The sequence below is a fragment of the Lytechinus variegatus genome, chromosome 4, assembly GCF_018143015.1.
Source record: "Lytechinus variegatus isolate NC3 chromosome 4, Lvar_3.0, whole genome shotgun sequence".
Lineage (NCBI taxonomy): Eukaryota > Metazoa > Echinodermata > Echinoidea > Temnopleuroida > Toxopneustidae > Lytechinus > Lytechinus variegatus.
This window is the reverse complement of record NC_054743.1, coordinates 53,458,399-53,484,534: the sequence shown is the minus strand read 5'-3', so window position 1 is coordinate 53,484,534 and position 26,136 is coordinate 53,458,399. Positions and strand designations below refer to the sequence as shown.

Sequence of the window (26,136 nt, the reverse complement as noted above, 5' to 3'; positions counted from 1 at the left end):
CACATTTGAACAATTACTTATTTAGTTGATAGTAATGTGCATTTTAATGTTGCCACTCTCAAAACAATATATACATAATACAGTATCATGCATCTATCATCAACCAGAACCCAATTTAAATATAGATTATTCAATTCATTTTAAATAACATTTTATATCAAGATCATTTCCTCATTATTCATTTGACACATATTTTTCTAAAACAAGATAATACAAAATAAAAGTGGGACCACCTGCTAGATGTAGAATGGGTTATGTCATCAAACCCCAATCCCTGACTACCAAGATAAGAGTCTAGGTAATACACCATTACATCATTTAAACACAATGCTATTTTTTGTCTCCTCGCTTATTGAAAGACAAACTCTGGCAATGGTGACAGCAGAACATGAAATATTCACAGAATCAAAAAAAGAAATTTTATCTGCCAAATAATTTTTGGTAAAATCTAAAATCAGAGAGAAATTAGCAAATGAAGATCTGAAATCTTATTGAGAAATTTCAGTTAGTTTACAGTGTGGTCCCGCATGTTTCCTGTGTTAGATACACAAGGAAAAGCATGTGGTAAAGAAAGGATTATAATTTCGACCAAGCCTGAATTATTTTCATTCAACTTTGTTCTCCATAAGCATTCTAGCATATGATTACAATATTCGAATTTGGTATATATTTTTCTCTTTCAGTTCAATAATTTTTCTTCACAAGCTTAACACACAAAAAGAAACCTTACATGATGTCAGACTGTGTATTTCAAATAGCACTGAAATCAGTCTCCTGTCCATATCTCTGCTCTAATTGCCAAACCATTGCAGTGTTCATAGGAAAAAAATATGGTATTGTGCATGCATTAGCCGAACATGCTTGATGATGTTTTTTTTTGTCTTAAACTTTGGAAACTTCGAGATACAAGGTTTTATCAACCCACTTAGTATGATATATGTTCACATTCATTGTCTGCTGAGAAATAAGACATATTAACCAGTTGATGGAAATCATTTGCTGTTCAGTACACATGACTATAAATTACCAGTCAAATACTACCATTCTCTAACACTAACACTCAATCTTGCAAATGACAAATACATGAATTTGAAATCACACTTTTACTGATGACAAGTACATGGACAAGTACATCAATGGAAAAAGTCAATAACTACAAAAAGAATAAACAGTTGATATGACAATATATATTTTTTTTAAATCATTTGAAATGAATTATTTTGGTATAAGGTGAAATCTGACAATTATCTTAAAAATTGGCCAAGTTGTGACTTTAAGAACAGTCTACCTGAAAATTGGATTCTGATTTATAGATGCACAATGTAAAACAGAAACAAAATACAAACAAAATGTATGCATAACTGTGTTGGATGGAATGCCTGAAAAAATATATGAAATGGCTAATGAATAAAAGGCCTCAAAAAAACAGTAATTCAGAGAAAAGTAAGGATTAATGATTTTTGTTTTCCTGTAAGTGTGCTTTAGTGAAATTATGTTTTATTTTTTTGTAATTTATTTTTTCATTACAGTAATTGTTAATTTGTTTTATTCACTCATAATTATTTTCTTAAATTTGAAAATGTTTTTATATTTGAATATCATGAATAATAAGTTGAATTAATTTAATTGGATGTTTTAATGATTTCAATAATCTATAGGTATGATACTAAAACCTCACAATGACAAAATGGTGTATATAGGTCCTATTTGTCAACTCAATGTAATAGCCAATATCACACATCACACAAAATGCTCTACAACTTAACTGGCTTGGAATGTACATTCAAATTACAAATATAACATGTACATAGGATAACAATAGCAAAACACACATATTATACACATAGCTGATAACAGAGTTTATTAAAGGAGGGTGTTTTACTCTTTTATGAAGACCTAATAGAGAATATGAAGGCTGGGCCCTTTCAGACAGTATACCTATTAAACACATTTTTTTCAAATCTGTTAAGTCAATCATACTTTGATTGCCCTGAACACTTTCACAATAATGACTATTAGTATTATAATAATTCATTTATTTGACTTTAAAAAATATATACATACAAAAAGGGAAGTTGTTTCATGTTGCTAACAAGCATAGAAACCCTTGATGATTTAAATACATGTTAACTAAAATAAACAATAACATGATTGTCTTGCCAAAGTGAGAATTACTTGATATCTTTAATGAGGTTTTGACAATAAGATTGTGTTCTTTAGCTGCAGAGATACATGTAGCTGTTATGGATATAAATACCTACTGCTTTGATTCTTGTCTGCCCATACTGAAAAAACTTATATTCAAATAGATTCAATAGTTTGATAAGCATGACATTCCCCTTCTAAAAAAATAAGCACATAACCTAAAAAGCAGCCCATACGTACATTACAACAGTGTGGTTTACACATAACAGTAGTTTTTAATGCCATGCTTGTAACAATTACATCATGATCCTCTAACAGTTATATTTTCTGAAGTTTGGTCATATTTGCTGGACCATTAAAATAGCCAGAATCGACCCCTTTATCACATAAGACAATACAGAATGAATACACTGCATACTTCCTCTTAAGAATGAATTCAGCAGTTGTACATACAACAGATACACCGACATAATAATTACATGCACTATGCATCTCAAAGTTAATTCAGCCAACTATGTAAAATATACGTAGATTAAAAACAGAATTTAAAATAAAAAACAGAATCCATTTTTTTGGTATTCATAATGCATTTACAGTGTATGTATTTAGAAAAAAAAAGATGAAAAACAAAATATTTCATACATATTGAGTAATGTAAAATAAGTTTGCTCAAGATCAACTTTTCTCAAATAACCCTTCCCATTTTTAATTAGTTTCAGCACTAACACATTCAGATGAAGATATTGCATAAGCTTTCCCAACATATAGTATCCTGTGGTATTCAAATTTTAATGAAAGAAGTGACTCAAATAGTACACCGGTGACCAAGTTTGGATATTGTGGCATTGTCCACCCTTTGCTCATTGACTGTTATTTGGGCTACTGTCAAATAACAATGATTGTGAACATTTAAAACCCTTGGCTCGTTGATTTGGGCTACTGACAATGATTGTGAACATTTGAAACCCTTTCTCATTGTTTGTTATCTGGGCTACTGTCAAATAACAATGATTGTGAACTTTCTAAACCCTTTTCTCATTGTTTTTTATTTGGGCTACTGTCAAATAACGATGATTGTGAACATTTGGTTACTCTTTCAGTGGATGTGACTAATGTTCTAAAAGGAATACATAAATAATCATCAAATCACAAACACTATGTCAGTGAATTTCAAAAAGCAACTTTCAGTGCTCATGCACTCTTACAAAGTTTTATGAAAAGGCATATATAAATGAAGGAAAGTTGCGTAAGAATAGGTACCCCATCCAGTAGTATCCATGGTATAAATTCCTCATTAAAAGTAAAAATATTACTGAGAGATTAATGGGGGGGTCACTGCCATTGAAGAGTGGCCAGCATCCACAAAATCGTCCTGAAAAAAGTACTCTTAATGAGGATTCGAGGGAAGGACAGGTTTTGTGCAGATGTGCCAGATTTGCATGCTATAAACAAAGAGTGTTTCATTTAATGTTTAGGGGCATTTTTGACACCCTACTGCCACAACAAAGGAAAAATACAGTCTATGCAAGACTCAACATGTGATCAAGTGCTCAGCAATCAGAGTCGGCATTTTCATTGGATAAAAAGTTTTTTTCTGTGTCTAACTCTCATTCAATGGCTGTACTGGGGACCAATGACTAGGGGCAACTGCTGCAAGCACTTAACATATGTTGTGTTTTGATATTTTGCAGTGTTTTTGGCACAGTTGATATTGGGAGATTCAAGAATGAATGGGCTTCCTGTCACAGTTGTTGCAAATGACATACATGTACTCAATTTGTGATCTTTTTCTGATTTGGAGCGTTTTTACACTATTAACGTTCCGTGCCTACCCATGAAAAACATCCTCGTTTCCATGTTTTCTTTGTTGCGGATGCCCTCCAATGACGGTGACCCCCATGAGAGATTGCAGAACAAAGCAAAAAGATGGTATTCCCTTAATAATTTGTACAAACTCATTGCTTGTAAATCAATTCTGTGACCATATTAAAGATAAATTCCAGTTCTGGTAACGATCTCAAAATAACTTTTTACAGAATCTAATATAATGACCACCCAAGTGTCTGTTTGTATGAATAAAAAATATGTGCCAAAGAATTCTGGAAGAAATTGTGTGATTGCTGAGAAATAAGCAAAATAAGGGGGGATTCGGTCACTTCCGTCGGGTCTTTATTCCAGCAATAATAATACACTGTCCCACGTGTGCCTCTTTGTGTTGGTGATCTTCAGTGTGAACATTTTTCAGCGTAGATTTCAAGATTTCACAAAGTTCAGTTTATGTAACTGTACCAGATCTAGATCCTCGATACACTGACAATTAAGCCTGGTTTTCCAGACTTTCTCATGAAATCAGTGTTTACTGCAACTACTGGCATTTCTCTTTAAGTTATGTAATGCATGCAAATTCACAACAGACACTGTACATAAACATACCAATATAAATCTACATAAAGAGCACTTCAAACTGTCACAGACATTTAGTTAAATATTTCATTTGATTAAATACATGTACATTATTACATTTTCATTTTATGTATAAATATCAATAGTTAGTCCTTATCAAAACAAGGAACATTTTTAATCAAACATAATTATATTCTCTCACAAAAATAAAACTATTAAAATATGTCAAGGTGAATTAGTGACTGAAAGAAAGAAAGAAAAAATATATGTTTATTATAGGGCATTATCAATTCCACCCTGAAATTTGATTGAAAAGACAAATCTGCAGAACAAAGTATCAAATTTCAAATAAAAATTATCAAAGCAATAGCATGTTGAGTTTTCATTTTTTTTTAAATCATAAAAAAAATCATAGAACACTGATATGCTTTATTCACATGGTTGGTATGCAAATAAGATAGACAGTGCAATCACATTGTTGTGTACTTTGCCATTCACAAACTCCAAATATTTCACCATCGTAGATTTCAGAAATAAGCATTTGATGGTTTTAAAACATTCATGATATTTAGAGTCATAAAACAAAAATATGATGAAAAAAAGGAATAAAGCCATGATCTCTTACATACTATCCATCACATGTTTTTTTTTTCTATTTTACATCAAATTTCGACACATTTTTCACTGATTTGGTTGTTACCATTACTACTTACATTAATTGATTTCATTTATAGTAAGGTTGAGTACCCTTTCAATCTGGTTGTTTTCATTACTTGACAGCCCCCCCCCAAAAAAAAAAAAAATAAAGCCTCATTCTAACTTTAGACAAGACATTGATTTAAAGTCCCTACCATCAATTGAGATCTAGAAAATTATATTTCATCACAAAGCTGCAATTAATAGATTTACCAGATCAATGTACAACCGTATTCAATATTCAAAGTGACAAAGTGTAACATTTAACCCTGCCTTATTAACATTTGACAGTCTTTTAAATAATTTTTAAATCACTATTTTTCTTTGTTTTTTCATTGATCTTGAGAACCTTAATGAAATTGGTGATTGATACATGTATGTGAGGCTGAAATGTAATATAATTGTTGCAAAAACCTATCAAATGAGATCGGAATTGCCCCAGACAATTCTCAGATGAAATGAGTCATGAGGTATATAATCTCTCTTAACAAATGCTGCTCTATTCTTGTACATGTATAGTGCACATTATATGATATACAAATAATGCACAATAAGGAGTTTGTTGTGGCGATACAACACATTCACTGATATTTGTACATTACAAATACCTTAGATGCCTGCATCATCATCAACATCAAAAATTAAAAAATCAGCATAATCTGTTTTATAAAGTAGGCCGACGGTGTTAATCTATAGTGGAACGGTTGTTTGAATTCCCTTCAAATTTTCAAGGGATCACACAGATGAAGGGATCACACAGATGAAGGGATCACACAGATGAAGTGGTCACACCCGTTCCTGCTTTCTATTATGATGTCATAGGTGTATCTAGTTTGTGCACATCTTAAAGTACAGTAACAGTACCAATGGCCTTTTCTTTGAAAGAGTGCATATATCAGATATGGCTTTTCATGTTTTCATGTGCAACAGGTAAAATGAAAACTGTAGTACAGCTGGAAGATTGCATAGAATTAACACATGACTCATATATGCACTCACTATTGGTACATCCTTAAACCTATTTTATAATGGATGATGATGGAATAAGCGATTTAAAAGGAATAAAACTGATAGAAAAGAGACTTACCCCAGATCTTCCCCCATTCATTTAAAAAAATTATTTCATATATATATGTACACAGTTGAGGCTCACAGTTTACATACACCCATGGATTTCAGTGAAATTTGTTCGCTTGCCAAATATTGTAAAATTTACTATATCTTCAGAAATATAAATACTACCATGACAAATTTGGTGTCAAACGAAAGAGCATAATTGGGATGCCCTTGGAATTGAAGTATAAATCAGGTGGAATTTTTCTTTGAAGAAAAAAAGTAATATTCGTGCTAAATGTTTCATAATGAAAGCACAAAAAATTTTATGAGATACAGTAAATTTCATGTTTGGCTAGTGTCAACTTTTCTTTGAATTTCCTGAGTGTATGTAAACCTCTGGCCTCAACTACATATGAATGTATATAATAAAATAAAAAGACACTTTAATGCTTATTCCAACATAATTTTGAATTGATGTCTTACGTTGGAATAAGCATGAAAGTTTCTACCTTGTTTTTATTAATATTGATCCAACGCATGGACTACATATATCTACTGAATATATATTCAGAAATGTGCAAGTGAATCACAAAATTCAAATTAAATAAAATGTCACATCAAATATTCATATAAATTGTTTCAATATAATAGGAAATTTTAAATTGGCAAAAAACTTTTGAAGTTTTCTATTCTTTGGGTGCCAATATGAGTTGTTAGTATTCTTGCATGTTAGTTGAAATATTTTTAAAGGCATCTCCTCGTCGAGACTTTGTTTCTTTCCGATAATGATAATATTTTACCATTGACAATAAAAAGTTATTAACTTCAAATATTTTGTATTACTTTCAAACAATGGCAACATGGTCTTATTTTCCCATAGTACAAAATGATTGACATTGATAAAATTCAATTCACTTGAATTGAATTATTAGTATTATTACACATCATATGAAAAAAATCACCATCTTCCTTGTGTTCCCTTTACTGTTTGTACATCTCTTCTCTTCAGGGTTATCCTTGCATAAAACAGTGTGATTTTCAAAATGTTAAAATATCAGCTTATACATGGCTTATTCTTGAGATTTCTTTACAATATACAATGTAACATTAATTTTCATTTGAACATTGTTATGCAGTTAACTTGTTTGTAGGTTGTTTTATTTCATCAGGGGGTTTCCATAACAAGTTTCAATGAAATCATATCTGCTCTGCTAACTTTTTGCAAGCCAGTACAATTACTATCATTATTTTGCATCACCAGTTCCTGGAAGATAAAAAGCAAACTGAATACCTGCGACCTGAATGTCATTCCACTCGACCCAAGTAAGGTGAATGGGTACCCGGCAGGAGTAATTCCTTGCATGCACTGAGCACCGGTGATGGTAGCTCGAGCTAAAGCCGGGGTAATAATAGCCGTCTCTGGCAAAAAGTGCTTTATAAATCCAGCTATTATTAGGTGATCTGTCAATTGACAGATCAATTATTAGTTTCGTACAAATTTTCTTTTTTATTTATTTATTATTTATTTTTATTTTCTGCCCTTTTCTTGTTAGCACAAAATCTCCAAATCTACATCATCAATTATCTTCAAAATATCATCAGATATGGGGACTTATCATGTGATGTGTATAAAGCAAGGTCAAAAGGTCACAATGACGTCATCTAGATGCTATTTTATAAAATCACATTATCAATCATATGTTCATTATCAATTATAAAAAAGTAACAATATTTACATCACATTAACTTCAGGTCAAGGGTAAACTGCCCATGTCATCAAAGGTCATGTAAAGGTTACGATGTCGCGTCAAAATTTTGAAATGCTAAAAAATCACCTTTTGACTGAAACAGAGTACGAATCAGGTCATATTAAGTATTTCGTTTTTGCATCCGTAATGCATCCGTAATATAATTCTGAGTATTTTAATACCTTGATCAATCTTCTATGACAAGTAATAATGGAATTAGCCTCTATCAAAGTTTACAGCATGTGCAAACTTGCACAATAACCATAGACAATACATGTATTTGTGCAAAAACATGCCTATACAAAATTAATCAAAGCTCTTCAGGTAGTTCATTGACCCCCCAATTTTTTTTCATATTCGAATAGAGTATGGCTGGGAGATACGATTTCATGCCACATTTGACCATTAATTGCATCATTACGTCATCAAAATGGCATCGGAACTCAAAATTTCCACTTTGCTACTTATGACGTCATCATAGTTAGGCAAATTTGACTCTAACTCCATAAATATTGGTCAATTTTCGCTCAGTTTTCAATATGTTGTAGCTGAGGACATACTCTTTCCAATTTGTTGGCTATATTTGAATTTAAAGGAATGGATCATCCTGAAAAATGGCAAGTTTAAGATGCATGTCATTTTTGCTGATGTGGTTTGTCTCGTTTTGTGTGCAATCTCTATGGGAAATGACACTTTCTCAAAAGTGGATTTTACATTCCTCTACATGTATTTCGTGAGCCATTTCTCCATTTGTTTTTGATGGTTTTCTCTGAGCTTGGAGTATGTTGTAGCTGAGATTGTAAACTATCGCAAGTGTGATCTCCATTTTCGGATCAAATGCTGGGATCATGCCCATATTTCTCTTGCAAAATTGGATTTGAGATCCTCTCGATTTGTTTATGTGTAAAGTCTATGGGAAACAGTGTAGCTCAATGGGTAAGGCCTCAGACTTGCGTCCTTAGGGTCCATGGTTCGAGCCCACGGGTGAATATGAGAATTTTTTTTTCTTTCTTTTCAACATTTCACAAATGGTCCTCTATGACCATTACAATGTATATAAAATAAAACATTGGACAATAAAACTGAGATTGAAATCTCTTTCCTGTACAATATGTGTATGACCTACACTTTTTCACAGAACATTCTCATTTCCCTCTTTTTCAAGATTATTCAACATATTATTTTCGTAAGAAAAGCTCAGTTTTCATCATGATGATCATATTGACCTCAATAAACATGCTGATTGTCTTTGTGATCATGAAACCAGAGACAGATCACCTAATTCGTCCTCATGAGGAATTGAAATTCTAGTTATTATTATTATTCCTCCCGATATAACTGTGTGCAGGCGGACTTCTATAGTGGGATTTAGCCCTAATCTTATACAAAGCATGCAATGGATTCTTGACATGTGCAGACTCTACACAGATCCTCCGTGTTAACATGGCTTTCTTTTATGATATGGGAGAGGCATGTTAACAGACAATGCAGGCTTCAGTCATCCACCCTAAGTAGACATGAACCCAAGATCTTCAGGCATACACTTGACCAACTGAGTCAATTGATTTTAACTGTGTTTAGTACATCCTTACCTACTGCAATGATTAAAAGAGCAGTGCAAGACATGCATGTCAAAGGTATTGGTGTATGAATAATGTGCAAATCAGAGATTGTAGCAAGACAGTGAATATTACAGTCAGTCACAGCATTGCATTAACCCGAACTAGGCCGGGGTATTTTGGGGGGGTGGCCTCCCAGGCCCCCCCCTTGAGATCTCGGTCGTCGACCGCGCCGAAAATTAGCACGCAGGTTGTCTGGCATATAATCTACAAAATTGGATAGTAATTTATTTCATGCGAATTGATATTAAGTAATTATGCTAATTTATGCATAGTTAGTATGCAAAATCATACTTTTTCCTCTAACTCCATAAATAAAGTTCCAAAGGTTCTAATTTTCGGCATAGAAACTCTTTGTGGTGTTCTTAGCAAGTTTACATGAAAAAAATTGTGATATCAGATCAATTTCTTATGCATTATACTGTTTTTTGCAATTTCTTATGTATTTCTGTTTTTTGGACCCTTTGTTTTTATATTTTTTATATTAAAACTTATTGGGGACTCTCCTAAGATCATAAACAGCATAAAATACATACATTTTGACTAGCAAATCTAAAAATAATCATACATTTATGATTTTTGGTTGAAAACACAATTTACATTGACTTTGTACACGAAATCACGTTTTCAAGCAATTTTTGGTTTGACATGCACTTACATAACGTTGCGTAATTTCGGAACCGCGTACCCGGGTGACGCAAAATTGGTCTCAAAAGTTGCGCAAGACTTGAAAGTAAAAAGTCATTGAGCAGCGTGGTCAAAAATTTTGCGAGGCAAAAATATCGCGCGACTCGTTGAGTCGGAGGCCCCCCCCCCCCCCGGCCTGGATAGGGTTAAAGCTAGGTTTTAAAAAAATGAAACAACAATTTGGTTTTATAGTTTCCGAATTCAAAAACGAGGAAAAGTAAGTTGTATACCCTTCATTATGGAAGGACTCTAACTGATCTGTAACAATGGTCGTGTAAGCAAGGAACTCGAACTGATCTATAACAATGGTCATGTAAGCAAGAACTAACTGATCCTAACAATGATTGTGTAAGCAAGGTCTCTAACTGATCCGTAGCAACGATCGTGTAAGCAAGGTCTCTAACTGATCCGTAGCAACGATCGTGTAAGTAAGGACTCTAACTGATCCGTAACAATGATCATGTAACCAAGGACTTTAACTAATCCTAACAATGAACGTGTAAGCGAGGACTCTAACTGATCCGTATCAATGATCGTGTAAGCAAGGACTGTAACTGATCTGTAACAATGATCATATAACCAAGGACTGTAACTAATCCTAACAATGATCGTGTAAGCGAGGACTCTAACTGATCCGTAGCAACGATCGTGTAAGTAAGGACTCTAACTGATCCGTAACAATGATCATGTAACCAAGGACTTTATCTAATCCTAACAATGAACGTGTAAGCGAGGACTCTAACTGATCCGTATCAATGATCGTGTAAGCAAGGACTGTAACTGATCCGTATCAATGATCGTGTAAGCGAGGACTCTCTGATCTGTAACAATGATCATGTAACCAAGGACTGTAACTAATCCTAACAATGATTGTGTAACCAAGGACTTTAACTAATCCTATCAATGATCGTGTAAGCGAGGACTCTAACTGATCTGTAACAATGATCATATAACCAAGGACTGTAACTAATCCTAACAATGATCGTGTAAGCAAGGTCTCTAACTGATCCGTATCAATGATTGTGTAAGCAAGGACTCTAACTGATCTGTAACAATGATCATGTAACCAAGGACTTTAACTAATCCTAACAATGATCGTGTAAGCAAGGACTCTAACTAATCCTAACAATGATCGCGTAAGCAATTTGTCAAATTACGCTGATGAGTTAATTACTCTGTATTGTATTAAACATTTACCAAGAATAAACTATCCATTCTTAAAAGAGCTGACAGTTGATATTCTGTGCTAAGAACACACTGTGTATCTCTCCAAAGACTTTTATCCAGGTTTTCAAAGTTCCTATATGATCTAATATTGATACCTCATCCAATGATTTTTTTTGTCAAAGCTGATCCAACTACCATCCTTCCTCCCTCCAAATTTGTCATTTTTGATTGGTTGATGATGTTTGTAATACTGAGATGGATCAGAAGCTGCTCCATCCATCACTGCCTCTCCCTCTGCTGTACTGTGACTCCAACGATCGACTTGTATTTGAACGGGTGGGGGATCTATTGCCACTTACCAATGGAGGACCTAAATAGGAAAAATAATAAGAAATAAACAATAAACTGCATGGAAAATCAGCATTGACAGAGAAACCTCTCTTAAGTTCAGTACTTTACTTTGGAAAGAAGAATTAAAAGGTGGTTCAATCCAAAGGAAAAGTTGTTATAACCATAACTAGCTTTATGGTGAACAAAATTATAAACATACATGTATCTTTTTCTCTCTCTTCATTTTAAGGATTAGATTTCTAAACTTGAGATAAAAATTCACTTGGGATTCATCCATGTACCATCATTTTTCATGTATTTCTTTTTTTTCACTTTTATTTATTTTGGGACAAATTTGTCAGTAACAATATTCCTGGGATAAATAGCACCAAATTAAATGACTGTTGTCAATGAAAGGAAATATTATCACACATTTATGAATTTAAGGTGGAAACACATTTTGTATGGACTTTGTACATACACTTTAGCAATTTTGTGTCTGACAGGCACTTACACAATGTTGCGTAATATCATAAACGTGTACCTGGCTGTCACAGATTTGATCTCAAAATTTGGGCAAGACTTCATGTACATTTGCTTTGATCATAATACACAAAATAGATCATTTAACAATTAAGGAGACTTTATCACACCGGTGTGTTGGCTCAGTTGGAAGAGCATCTGTCTCACAACCGGGAGGCCGGGGGTTCAAACCCCGGCTGCGTCAGACCAAAAGACGTTAAAAGGTGGGAGTTGCTGCTACCCTGTTTGGCATTCAACTGTTAATGGGACAGAGCCTCGTCTATCTGGCTCTGCGCAGTGGCTGCCGGGCCCACGGTCAATTGGGCAAAGCAAATTTTTTTAGTATTTCATTTCATGTCTACTTCGAACAATAAAATATGAATTTTCGATTTTTTTTTATCTCACAAGGCTTTACTTTAAGTCCTATTTCATTTCTTCTATGGCTATACAGGCTGAATTAAATCATTTGTACCCATCTTAAAGGAAACCAAAAGCCAAGAGAAGCAATCTATTATTAGAAAGAGTAAAATGAGAGGAACAATTTAAAAGAAGTTTCATCAAAATCAGTTATGAAATAAGCAAGTTATGGACGTTTAAAAAGTCATACTTTCTGTGGGAATCCTCAAATTGGCAAACGTGCTTCAAAATGGCTGATTTGTGGACAACTCTCCATTTGTTTTCTACACAAATTTTCAGATTTTCCTCATCTTTCAAATTGCATCTTGCCTCCTTCAGAGCACAACATATGTCATGGGAAAATATAATCCACACCATATATGTCAAGGTCAGGAGGAGTTAATGTGAAATATGTAAAATAAAGGAGAAAATCTCAAAATAGAGCGGTCGGCCTCTGAAAAGCTGGGCTAAAACCTTTGCATTTCAGGCTAGCATTCCATAGCATAGCAGACACAACTGTGAGCAGCTTATGTACCTAGATTTACCATGAATAATAATAACCTTGCGTTTATAGCTCACATCACCTATTAGTGAGCTACATGTACGGTAGTAGACAGAAGTGTGATATGTACTGCTGCTTTTGGCTATTAACAAATTGAACCCTGAATTAATTGGGACGGCCATGACCCTTACCCTAAATTATTTGCAGATATCAAAGATTATTGGCAAAATGGAGGAATACATGACATTTGAAAGAAATTGTTATGATTCTAGCCCAGCCATGTCAGTGGCACCTTCCTCTGCTTCTACCCGGTCTAGCCCAACTGATGTTGTTTAGCTTCCCATACTATTTTATTATCTCAAATTTTGTCTCAAAATTATTGCTTTGACGGAAGTAACATTTACCAATAGCTTTCGCATAGTACATATACGAATCACCGTGTACTATCACACAAGCTTCCTTGATAGGGTAGTATATTTCAGTCATTTTTATGCTAAAACCTTATATCTGCTACCATGCAAGAAAATTTTCAAATTTCTAGAGAAAAAAATTGCATTGTACTATAAATTTCTCCATTTATATTGGTGGGATTCTTAACTGTACTACGTTAGTTTTGCAGAATATGTAATAGAAGTAATATATAAGACTGCCTAAGGATATTTAGCATCAATTAAAATTCCTCTGTTATACATTAGGTTAGATGGGGTCCTTTGTGCTGAATATTGAAAAGTACAAATCAATGTAAGTCTCTTTCATTATCTATCCTAAAATTGCTTGATTGTTCCTTTCATATTTTGTTTCTCTCACACCACCCTCCCTTTCTCTACAGAAATATTTGCTTTGTTATACATCAAATATTTACAATATTAATATCTAGTTATTTTCTCAGATGGATTTGTGTATGTTACATGTTTGATTGCATATCTATCAGCATAGCTCAGTCAGTTAGAGCTCATGTTTTGGATAAGATCGTAGATCTTAACATGAGGGGTTCGAGTCCCGCTCATGCCGAAACTCGTCTAACCAAATATCTGATGCTATAGCGTCGTGTGTAAGCGTGCCTCACCACTGTATTCAGTGCAGGTGTGAATGCAGTTGGAAAACACTCCATCCATCGGAAAGGACGCAAATGTTGGTCCCGTGTACAGGAGAGTTACAAACTATGCATGTTAAAACCAATACAGTATTCGTCAAAGAGTAGGGTTTGTTCACCCGCTGTATTGCACCTGCCGGTCCTCAACCTTTTGTAATTAAGCTACTTTTTGTATTTTTTTCCTCCAATACACTGTTTCAGTCACTCAATTTAATCTATTTAATGAAAAAAAGAATATTAAAAGTCAAAATGTGCAATAAGCTGTATGGCCAACTGCTCTTGATTCAAGATATTGTGTAAAAAGCAAGTGGCCCCTTATCAAAAGGTTACCCTGACAAAAAATTGTAAAAATACCAGAAAAAATAATAGAAATATTGGCATTTGGTTTGGGGAATTTAATTAAAGACTAGAATTTAATTCATCATGCGGACGAATTAGGTGGTCTGTCTTTATTCTTGCATACATTCGTAATTCCGAAGCTTCGTAATTCCGAAGGTTCGGTTATTCCGAAGGTTCGTATTTCCGAAGGTTCGTAATTCCGAAGGTTCGTCAATCCGAAAACGAAATAAGGTTCGTAATTCCGAAGGTTCGTTAATCCGAAAACGAAATAAGGTTCGTAATTCCGAAGGTTCGTTAATCCGAAAACGAAATAAGGTTCGTAATTCCGAAGGTTCGTTAATCCGAAAACAAAATGAGGTTCGTAATTCCGAAGGTTCGTCAATCCGAAAACGAAATAAGGTTCGTTAATCCGAAAACGAAATAAGGTTCGTTAATCCGAAAACGAAATAAGGTTCGTTAATCCGAAAATTAAATAAGGTCCGTATTTCCGAAAATGAAAAATTATTCATTTTGGTAACAAAAACGGTGTTGTGTTGTCATTACAAGATTACACAATATTATGACGATCGATGATACATGCATGTGTTGTGGCCAAAAGCATGTATTTCATTAATAGGCGCCCTGATCAAGCATAGGCTAATTTCGATTTTATCTGAGCACTTTGCTGCCTAAGCAAATGGTTTAAAGATGCAGGGGATCAAGTGTGTTGGTCGCGTGCGAGTAACCTCTAGATAATAGGATTTGTATTGGAGGTGATGTCATCTTTAATAACAGCTTCTGCTGGTAATAAAAATAAAAATAATACTAACATCTCACAAGGATCATTATTATAATGATCCTTGTGAGATGTTGAAAGCGCGAATCGCAAGCTCAAACTAGTAGACATTTCATGTAACAAGACGTGAACTTAAACATTCTGAGCAGTTTTTTTTCATCGTGAGAAAGATGTGTATCTTTCTAAAGAATTAACTCGAGGGCGAGCTGTAATTTGTTTATATACTGGCCTGGGGCCCGTTGCATAAAACTTTTTACCTGAGAAAACTCAGGTTGTTTTTACCGGAGTTTTTGCCCTGTGCTAAAGTCAATGGCGGAAATCAGACTAACCTTAGTTTTCAGTTTTTACCAGAGTTTCTCAGGTAAAAAGTTTTATGCATTAGGCTTCTACTAAGTAATCTTTTAAGGACTGCACTTAGTGACTCATGAATAGAATATATATCTCACAAACTAAATAATAAGAGCGCGAACCGCAAGCTTAAAGTTTGTGATATTCCAACTGAAAACTGGACATTTTATATTTTTTTGTAACCAGGAATAGAATGAGTTCCTCAATAAACAATACTTGATGCGAGCGAGAAACGTGAGCCAAAATTTTCCGATTTTCCAACCTGAAAACTGGACATTCTAAGCATTCTTGTAAAAAAAATAATAGCTGGGAGAACAGTTTTCAGAACTGAAGTGGCTTCCCTGGGTAAATAATATCTATATCATTATCATCATTCTAGGCCTACATGAAATTTCCATAAGTTTGAGCACGTGATTCGCTCGCAACATCTCACAAGGATGCCCTTTTAACAGTAATTGACCAAAAAGGCGAATTTTACATCTTCAGATTTGATTTCTTTCCCCCCAAACCGGTTGCCCGCTACGTTCGCAAAAATGATACGTAAATATATAATTTATCAATCAGTGATCACTTAATTTTTTTGCTCAATTCAATTACTACAAAACACACAACCTCTTTACACAGATGATAATCTCATGGTGAAAATATACGTTTGCACCAAATTGCCCCTATTGGCCCCTTTTTTTGGCTTTGCCACCCCCAAGGAAAATATATTCCGCCGCCACTGGTTGAAACACGCATCGTCTTCATGGCTAACTGCAAAAAATTCTTTAAATGTCCCCTTTAGATCAGGTCACAGCTTATATATTTAAAATTTCTGTTTGCGATCTTGCTTGCAGTTATTATCTAAATTTAGTTACATAGGCATCTCGTTTTGGAGATCACAAACATATTGCCCATCATATAAAAAAATATAGCTCGCGCTTGCATTATTTAAAAAGGGTTTATCATGTTATTACATATTTACTTTATTTTATAAGTCTAAAGCTAATTATTGACTGTTACGACTACCCTTTCAAAGAAAGAAACAAAAATGAACTTTAAGCTGCCGATCGATGAAAATGTGGCTGAAAAAAATATTGCCCCCCTCCCCCTATTTGACGAAAGTTGGATCCGCCGGGAGGGAGGCAGGGGGCACTTGCACCCCAAAAATGAAATAAAAAATAGGGAAATTAATATTTTCCAAAATGGGAAAGTTCTTTTTTCAAAATTAAATATGCCATTTTTCGTGTTTTTTCGAAATAAAATACTCTTTTTAAAGTATACAAGTTAAGTTTTCAGGCTGGAATATTGCAAATTTTCAGCTTGCGCTTCGCACTCTCATTCGATTGGTGAAATATGCGTTTTGCGCTCGTGTTAATTTTTTAGTTAGATGCACATCTTTTTAATGACAGCAGAAATCTGCTCGGATTTTTAAAAACTTATTTTCATTTTTTATTGAAATACCCTAAAGTTTTAGCTTGTGATTCACGCTCGCAACACCTCGCAATTATGCCATTTTAAGAATAATTGACCCAAAAACGTTTTACAACTTCACCTTTGAATTTGTTTTACCAAGCCGCTCGCTCATTACACTCTCTCCTGAAAAATAAAGCCTAAATATACGTTTTGCCATAATAAGAAATCACTTCAAAAAAGGTTTTTCCTCTACTTAATCACTATCAAACACACAATGACTTCAAGCAGATGATAATCTTAAGGGGAAAATATCACCGAAGTGTCCATTTTGACGTATGAGTTTAATTTTTTACCCCCCAAACGAAAATTCGTTCGGCCGCCCTTGCCTTCCCATCTTCATAACAATTGAATGGCAACAGTGTCCCCCTCCCCCTCGCCTCTGCTTTCCCGGTTTTCATTTTTCGGATTAACGAACCTTATTTTGTTTTCGGATTAACGAACCTTATTTCGTTTTCGGATTAACGAACCTTCGGAACAACGAACCTTATTTCGTTTTCAGATTAACGAACCTTATTTTGTTTTCGGATTAACGAACCTTATTTCGTTTTCGGATTAACGAACCTTCGGAAAAACGAACCTTATTTCGTTTTCGGATTAATGAACCTTCGGAACAACGAACCTTATTTCGTTTTCGGATTAACGAACCTTCGGAACAACGAACCTTATTTCGTTTTCGGATTATCGAACCTTCGGAACAACGAACCTTATTTCGTTTTCGGATTATCGAACCTTCGGAATAACGAACCGTCGGAATAACGCCACAAATGTTCGGATTAACGAACCCTTTTTCGTATTAACGAACATCGAGGTATAGGCAATTTACGTGTTTCGGAATTACGAACCTTCGGAATAAAGAACCTTCGGAATTACGAAGCTTCGGAATTACGAAGTGTAACCCTTTATTCTCGCCATCATGATTACTATTACCATGTTCATGCAGATCAATATGATCTTCATGATGACAACGGAATGCTCATTATGGATGGATTACTTGTGAAAGACGGGAGATGATAAAGCACTGTGAAAAGGGTGTCTTTGATGTATGACAATACATGTGATATGAAAAAAAAGTAATTATAATCTGTTTCATCTTGCTAAATTTTAACTTTTATACCATTAAATTATCATGAAGGATCATGTACAAGGTGGTAAAAGAAAAAAAAATCTAAAAAAAAAATCTTGTTCACCCCAGGACTCGAACCTGCGCCCCCGAGAAAGCAAGTCAAAATGCGTTGTCCATTGAGCCACGATATTCCCCATAAAGAAAATACACGTAAGCAATTTTGAGAAATACAATTTCATTTTCGCATGTGAAAAACGGGCATGATCCCGGCATCTGATCAAAAAATGAAGGGCACGTTTCTGAAAGCTCAGAATCTCAGCTACAACATACTAAAAGCTCAGGGAAAACTGACAAGAAAAAAAAGAGATATGGCTCACGAAATAGAGGAATGTCGAATCTAGTTTTGACAAAAAGTCATTTCCCATAGACATTACACACAAAATAAGGAAAAATGACATGCCTCTTTTCATCGCTGTTTTACACAATGATACGTTTCTCAAAACAAAAATTCATGTACACTGAGGAGAAAGAATATATTCTAAACTACAACATATCAAAATCTGGGCGAAAATCGATATATATTCGAGAAGTTACAACCAAATTTGCATAAATTTGATGACGTCATTTTTGAAAAAATGAAATTTTTAGTTTCGGCGCCATTTTGATGACGTCATGATATAATTTAGGGACAATGGTGACATGAAATCAAATCTACAACTCATACTCTATCGATATATGAAAAAAAAAGGGGGTCAACGGACTATTTAAAGAGCTACAGTGAATTTGCGATAGGCATGTTTTTGCCCATATATGGCCTATAGTGAGAGCTCGCGCGCACACGTGCTGCAAACTTTAACAGGTGTTAATTTCGTTATTATTGGTCGTAGAAAGCTAAATTGGGTATCAAATTGCTTAGAATTATATTAACAATGCAATGATGTAAAAAAAACGGTGTTTTTGCACTGCGTTAAGGTGTTACGCGAGGAAAACGCGCGCACACATGTGCGCGGGCACAAATTTTTGAAATGCTTAAAATGACCTGAAACGTACTCTCCTTTGGTAAAAAAAGTGATTTTGAGCATTTTGAAATTTTGACGCACGCGCATGACCTCCAGGCAGGGTTGGCGATTTTTTTTATTTTTTAAAAGTTCCTTTGGAAAAAAAGGGTAATTATCCCCCTCCCCTTACTCTTACAATGACATCAATATTGATGTTATACATTTCACCCCTAATATTGTTCTTAACCACATATTTTGTAATTAAAATCCAGTAAAAATGGACAATTAAAAATAAATTTGAGGAATCATGTATCTGAACTTAATTCTATCATACATGTACATAGGCCTATGAAGGAATACTAGTATTCCATAGGGAATTCCCAGTGAGTAGAAAAAATTCCCCTCTGGGATTTTTCATTCAAATATTTGAAAAATCAAAGAGAAAAAAATCCCTTATCAAAACTGCCAACAAACCCTTTGCCAATTACCAGTATTCATGTATATTGTAAGAGAAATAATTCAAATCAATGATTTTTTTTTCAATTAGTCACAGCTTTACAATAGTCAAAGAGAGACTACAACTGTATATGTTTAGGATCTTTTTAGTTTGACAAAAAGCTCTTCTCTTGCTACAGATATAGATGCAAAACTCGCAGTTTTGGAGAACAATATAAAAGATAGCTTAGTCAAAGGGTGACTATACTACATTATGTTACTGTGATTTTTTACATTAATCTACAATTTTTATTCCCATATTCTCTACAAAAAAATCTGTTTGATCCTGACAGAAGTAGTTATGTGTAGGTGAAGGATCAAAACTGGAAAACTGCCAACAAACCTTTTCTCATTGACTTACATATTATATTTTTTTACAAACTGCTCTCTGAAAAGTCTTTGGATTATGTGAAAACTTTATGTTAAGAAAGAAATTGACTAATAATAACTGAAAAAAATATAAAATTTCAGAAGAAAAACTTGACATAATTTACAAAAAATGAGTACCTATTGACAACATACATCTGTAGTTTTTAAGGAATTACCTGATTTCATTAATTTGATTTTAATTTGTTTTAAGTAGATATGAAGACTTTGTTGATCTTTTGTTGATATAAAGTTAATTCAAAGTTTTTCAGTTGACTTGAAGAATTAAAACTGCATTGAACAAATACTTTGTCCATGATTTGTACATTTTTCAATGGAAGTGATTTAAATCAATGATTTTTTAAAAAAATCATGGTGATTTAAATCGCGATTTAAATCACGATTTAAATCAACGTGATTTAAATCCGCCAACCCTGCCTCCAGGTGACCTTTGATGACATGACCTGATGACCCTTGACCTGAAATTGATGTGATGTAAATATTGTTAATTTTTGATAATTGATAATGGAGATATGATCGATAATGTAATTTTACAAAATGGCGCCTAGATGACGTCATCATGACTTGATGACATTGAAAAGCAAATTTTGACGTTTCCATGTAAGACCCTATGTATGGTATAAACTTCAATGAAATTGATCCTGTCAAACTCGAGATAACTTGGCGACAAAAACCTTGCCATTAAAAATAATAAAAATAATAAAAAGAAAATTCTGACGAAATTAATAGGTGATCTGTCATAGACAGACCACCTAATTAAGAAAGTTATTAGATTTGTGAAGTTTTTCATTTGTGTAATCATACCTGTTTACGAGCAGCTGCCCCATATGTTATGTAGCCTAATAAAAACTGCATAAATTTGAATTTTTGAATGGTTCATGATGACTCACATTTTTCTTTCTTTATTTCAGGAATGGGTGTGAAATGATTTGTCTGTAGATATACTACTGAAGGTATAATAAATCCCATTTTCAATTTTTTGAGAAAATGATATTTCATTGAGTTTTTACAACACAATATGATGAAGCTGGTGGCATAAAACATCACAGACAAAAAAAAATCAAATTATTTTTTTAATCTTTGGTAGATTTACCTCAAACCTTCACCAATATTTCATATTATGTTTTCTGCTATTTTTACAATATTTTGATCAGGGTGAACTTCCCTTTAAAAGCCCATTGAGATACCAACCTATTCCCCCTGATCTACCCGACCCTTGAGTTGTGGTACTTGGTCCTCCTGTGAACCTGGGACTGGAACTCTGAACTGGTCCTGCATCTGCTGCACCTGCATAGGAATAACTGGATCTGGACTGACCGTAGGAGTATCCTCCAGATTCTGGAAAAAAAGAAATTGACAATAGAATAAATCAAGATCTTTGAACACAGACAAGGGTTAAGTTTCTTTTTGCTGATCAAGACTTTATGAATGACTGGATAGTGTGTTAAGTAGGCTACATAGGTATCATAGCTCATGTACATCTGAGGATCTCCGATCGTGCATAAACTTATTTGTAACTTTAAATCTAATTCTAAACAGCTCCTACTAGCTTAAGTTAAAATCCAATCTTTTAGATAAGAATAAACAAAAATTTGAATGCAAATTAGAATTTAAAAAAGATAATTAGAATGATAATAAAAGAAGGAAGGTATCGCACAATGATGTGTCATCAGTCATCCATTCATGTAGTTGTGCACGGTCCCAACCCCAAAATTTAGCCTGCGCCTGCTCGGCAACCAGGTGGCAAGTTTTTAGCTGATTTTGCTCCGGGCACCAAGCGACAGCAGTCCGGGCATCACTGGTTTTGGAGGCATCGCTTGGTCGCAGCTCAAGATTTAGCACGGAATTATTATTCTGGCAGCCCCTGCTCACTTTTCACTTGCTACCCTAAATATGCTTCGTGCCTGGGTGGTCGCTGTCCAGGAACTGACATAATCGACCTATTGGCGTCAAACGATTTAGGTCTAAAATTGAACTCGTTGGACTAAAGGCCGTCGAGTGGTCACCAGCCACTGGCCGCGTTCAGAGATCGGTCAGTGATCTTGTGGCAAATTTAAGATTGGCTGGGTGATTACTTAAAAACAGGCCGGTGGCCAGTGGGAGACTGCCCAAGAATCGGTGGGTTGTCAGCCGATCACTTCTCAGACACCAAACAGAAAAGATCCCCTGATTTCACCCAGATTTGGCCTTGAGTAATAGGTAATCAACAGGGCACTGCTCGGCCACCAATCTTTCTACAGCCCGCTTAACTTCTACAACAAGTGGAATGCCTCTGGCCGTCTCACCTGCATCACGCAGTTCAATATAGCAGCAGTGCTGACTTTGAAAACTACTCTTACTCGCACAAGATGTTCAGTGATACGTGGTTACTCTTATGTCCACTTTTTATGAACTAGACCAATAAACCTACAGAGATATGATGGTTATTCAACAAAAAACCCCAACATGGCCAAAGTTCATTGGCCTTACATGACCTTTGACCTGGATCATGTGACTTGAAACTCACACAGGATGTTCAGTGATACTTGATTACTCTTATGTCCAAGATTCATGAATCAGATCCATAAACTTTCAAAGTTATGATGGTAATTCAACAGATACACCCAATTCGGCCAAAGTTCATTGACCTTTGACCTTGGTCATGTGACCTGAAATGCGCACAGGATGTTCAGTGTTACTTGATTACTCTAATGTCCAGGTTTAACGAACAAGACCAATAAACTTTCAAAGTTATGATGGTAATTCAACAGATACCCCCAAATCAGCCAAAGTTCATTGACCCTAAATGATCTTTGACCTTAATCATGAGACCTGAAACTTGCAGAAAATGTTCAGTGATGCTTGATTACTATTATGTCCATGTTTCATGAATCAGATCCATAAACTTTCAAAGTTATGATGGGAATTCAACAGATACCCCAAATTCGGCCAAAGTTCATTGACCCTAAATGGCCTTTGACCTTGGTCATGTGACATAAAACTCACGCAGGATGTTCAGTGATAATTGATTAACCTTATGTCCAAGTTTCATGAACTAGGTCCATATATTTTCTAAGTTATGATGACATTTCAAAAACTTAACCTCAGGTTAAGATTTCGATGTTGATTCCTCCAACATGGTCTAAGTTCATTGACCCTAAATGACCTTTGACCTTGGTCATGTGACATGAAACTCTAATAGGATGTTCAGTAATACTTGATTAACCTTATGGCCAAGTTTCATGAACTAGGTCCATATACTTTCTAAGTTATGATGTCATTTCAAAAACTTAACCTCAGGTTAAGATTTGATGTTGACGCCGTCGCCGCCGTAAAAGCGGCGCCTATAGTCTCACTCTGCTATGCAGGTGAGACAAAAATCAGTGGGCGATGCCTGAATTCAAATGACGCCCGAGCAGGCTACTAATCATTATTATTATTTGTTTGGCGTCACCTGTGCCTAGGAGGCGAAAAGCGAACTGAATCACTATGACCCGCAGGTCTCTCCTCCCGATATAACTGATTGGGGGAATGCAGGTGGACCACTTTACCGGGGTTTCCCCCTACTCTTATACGAATAGTGCAGTGGGTTCTTAACGTGCAAAGGTGGTGACTCTCCTCTACGCGGGGCCTCCATTATTTCTAATATGTCTAGTCTAATATTTCTAGTCTTTAAAAATTACACCTCACATACATGTAGCCTACATCTATGAAACATGGGAGAGACGTTTTACACACAGCACACTGGCTTCAGTCATCCGCCCGGGGTGGACTCGAACCCACGATCTTTGGTTCGACGGGCAGACGCCTTACTGACTAAGCCAACACCGCTCTCTACATCGATAGGTCACTGCAATGAGTTGTGACTGAAACCTAACTGTGCATGAAACAGTATTACAAAATGAATTCTAACAACCATCATTTATCATGTCTTACTTTCGGTATATATTTCTAATATGTACCGAATGAGTCTTTAAAAATTACACCTCACAGATTTAATGGAAAAAATATGCCATAAGCACAAAACTATTGTATATTTCCTGAAAACAAATTTTCTACCAAATACTAAAAGGTGTTCATTATGCAATTATTATGTGAACTTTTGATAGAATACAATAAACTTTAATCATGTATTCTGCAACTCTTGTATGATCAAAGCTTCGGCCCCGTCTTACAAAGACTTATGATTACATTACTTACAATATTCTACCTAAACAGAATATAAAATATTCAAACTTGTGTAAAACTGTTTATACAAAGCGCTAAAAAAAGAAAGAAAAGGTATATGAAGTTGCAAAAGAAAGGGAGAGGAATGAATAAATCAAATCCTGAAAAAAGTGTCGCTAAGGCGAGCACATGATATGCCCGTCTGTAACACGGAAAATGGAGCTACTGGTCAAGCAAGAAAAGTGGAAGATGGCGACTTCACCTTTGACCTTCTGACCTCAAAATCAATAGAACTGCTATGCTAGTATCATACACACCAGACTGCATGAGCCTAGGTTACATGTAAGTTCAACTAAAGCTATCGCGTTAACAAGGACTTCAGAAGGATAAGATGAAAACATGTCACTGTGATCGTGACCGTTGACTTTTTGACCTCTAAATCGATAGGCTTGCTGGGGTCCATGCTAGTATCATACACACCAAATTATAGGAGTCTAGGTTAAGTTCAATCAAAATTATCACATTTACAAGGACTGCAGAAGGGTACAATGAAAATATGTCACTGTGACCTTGACCTTTGGACCTAAAAATCATTAGAATTTCTAGGATCTATGCTAGTATCATACACACCAAATTATATGAGCCTAGGTTAAGTTCAACTGAAGTTATTGCAAGCACTGCAGAAGGGTACTATGAAAATATAGTCACTGTGACCTTGACCTTTGATCTTTTGACCTCAAAATCAATAAGCTTCCTTGGATCCATGCTAGTATTATACATACCGAATTATATGAGCCTAGGTTAAGTTAAACTGAAGTTATCGCGTTTATAAGGAAAAGTTAACGGACGGACAGACGGATAGACAGACGGACACTGAGCGTGATATCATAATACACTGTACGTCCCATCAAGACAGGCGTATGAAAAGGATGAGAGAGAGAGAGACATGTTGAGAAAAAATGCCACTTCTAAGGCATTACATAAATTCAAACACTTGCACATACCCAGACACAAATTTCAAATTGAAAGCATTTTAAAGGTACTGTACATGTACATGTACATCTGGGGGAAGGCATACAGACTTACTTCCAAACCCTGATCTATCTGAGCCAGCAAACACAGATGTGTCTTCATTGAGTTTGGAGGATTTATTATACTGGCCATGGCGTGAGTAGTAGCCAGTTGTTGAGGGGTTATTAGTAGATATTGTGGCCTGCTTAGCTGGAAGCTTTAGACTTGCAGAGACATTCTTGCGGATGCTCCATACGTCATCAAGCTCAGGGTTGCTTCCATGAACTAAAATAAAGAATGAAAAGCCAGATAGGATTGCTTCAAGAATGAAAAAATGTATAGGGGAAGGCGGGGTAAGTTGAGCATAGGGGCAAGTTGAGCCACCAGCCCCAGGCCAATAATGAATGAGTCAGACATTGCGGTGGTGTCATGTATTGATGACCCATAGCATAACCCCTAACCCCACCACATTGTTTCCAACTTTGAAACAAAATGTAGTTTTTTAGAGGGAAAAATATGAATTTTAGCCAAAAAAGTAAAAAAGAGTGTGAAATAGATAAAGTGCTTTATAAACACACACGTCTTTAAATATAATAAAGACATAACAACATTATTAGTCCAGGTATGGATCTTCATTCTTGTCATAGTCTTTTATATGATGGATGCATAATAAATGTGTGGATACAAAATTATCGCACTAAGTTTGGACTGGGGTAAGTTGAGCCAAACAGCATGGGGCAAGTTGAGCCATG

General features: G+C 35.1%; 1 protein-coding gene across 1 annotated transcript in view; it reads right to left on the bottom strand.

The window, feature by feature from the left end:
* Positions 1–8,364: 8,364 nt before the first annotated feature.
* LOC121414320 overlaps positions 8,365–26,136 on the bottom strand; it is a 33,238-nt gene continuing 15,466 nt past the window's right edge. Inside the window, exons 3-5 of the mRNA XM_041607458.1 lie at positions 25,460–25,669; positions 21,419–21,565; positions 8,365–11,891 (exon numbers count right to left, since the gene is read on the bottom strand). Coding sequence (XP_041463392.1) covers positions 11,782–11,891; positions 21,419–21,565; positions 25,460–25,669 — 467 coding nt within the window. The 3' untranslated portion in view covers positions 8,365–11,781. The remainder of the gene's footprint in view (positions 11,892–21,418; positions 21,566–25,459; positions 25,670–26,136) is intronic.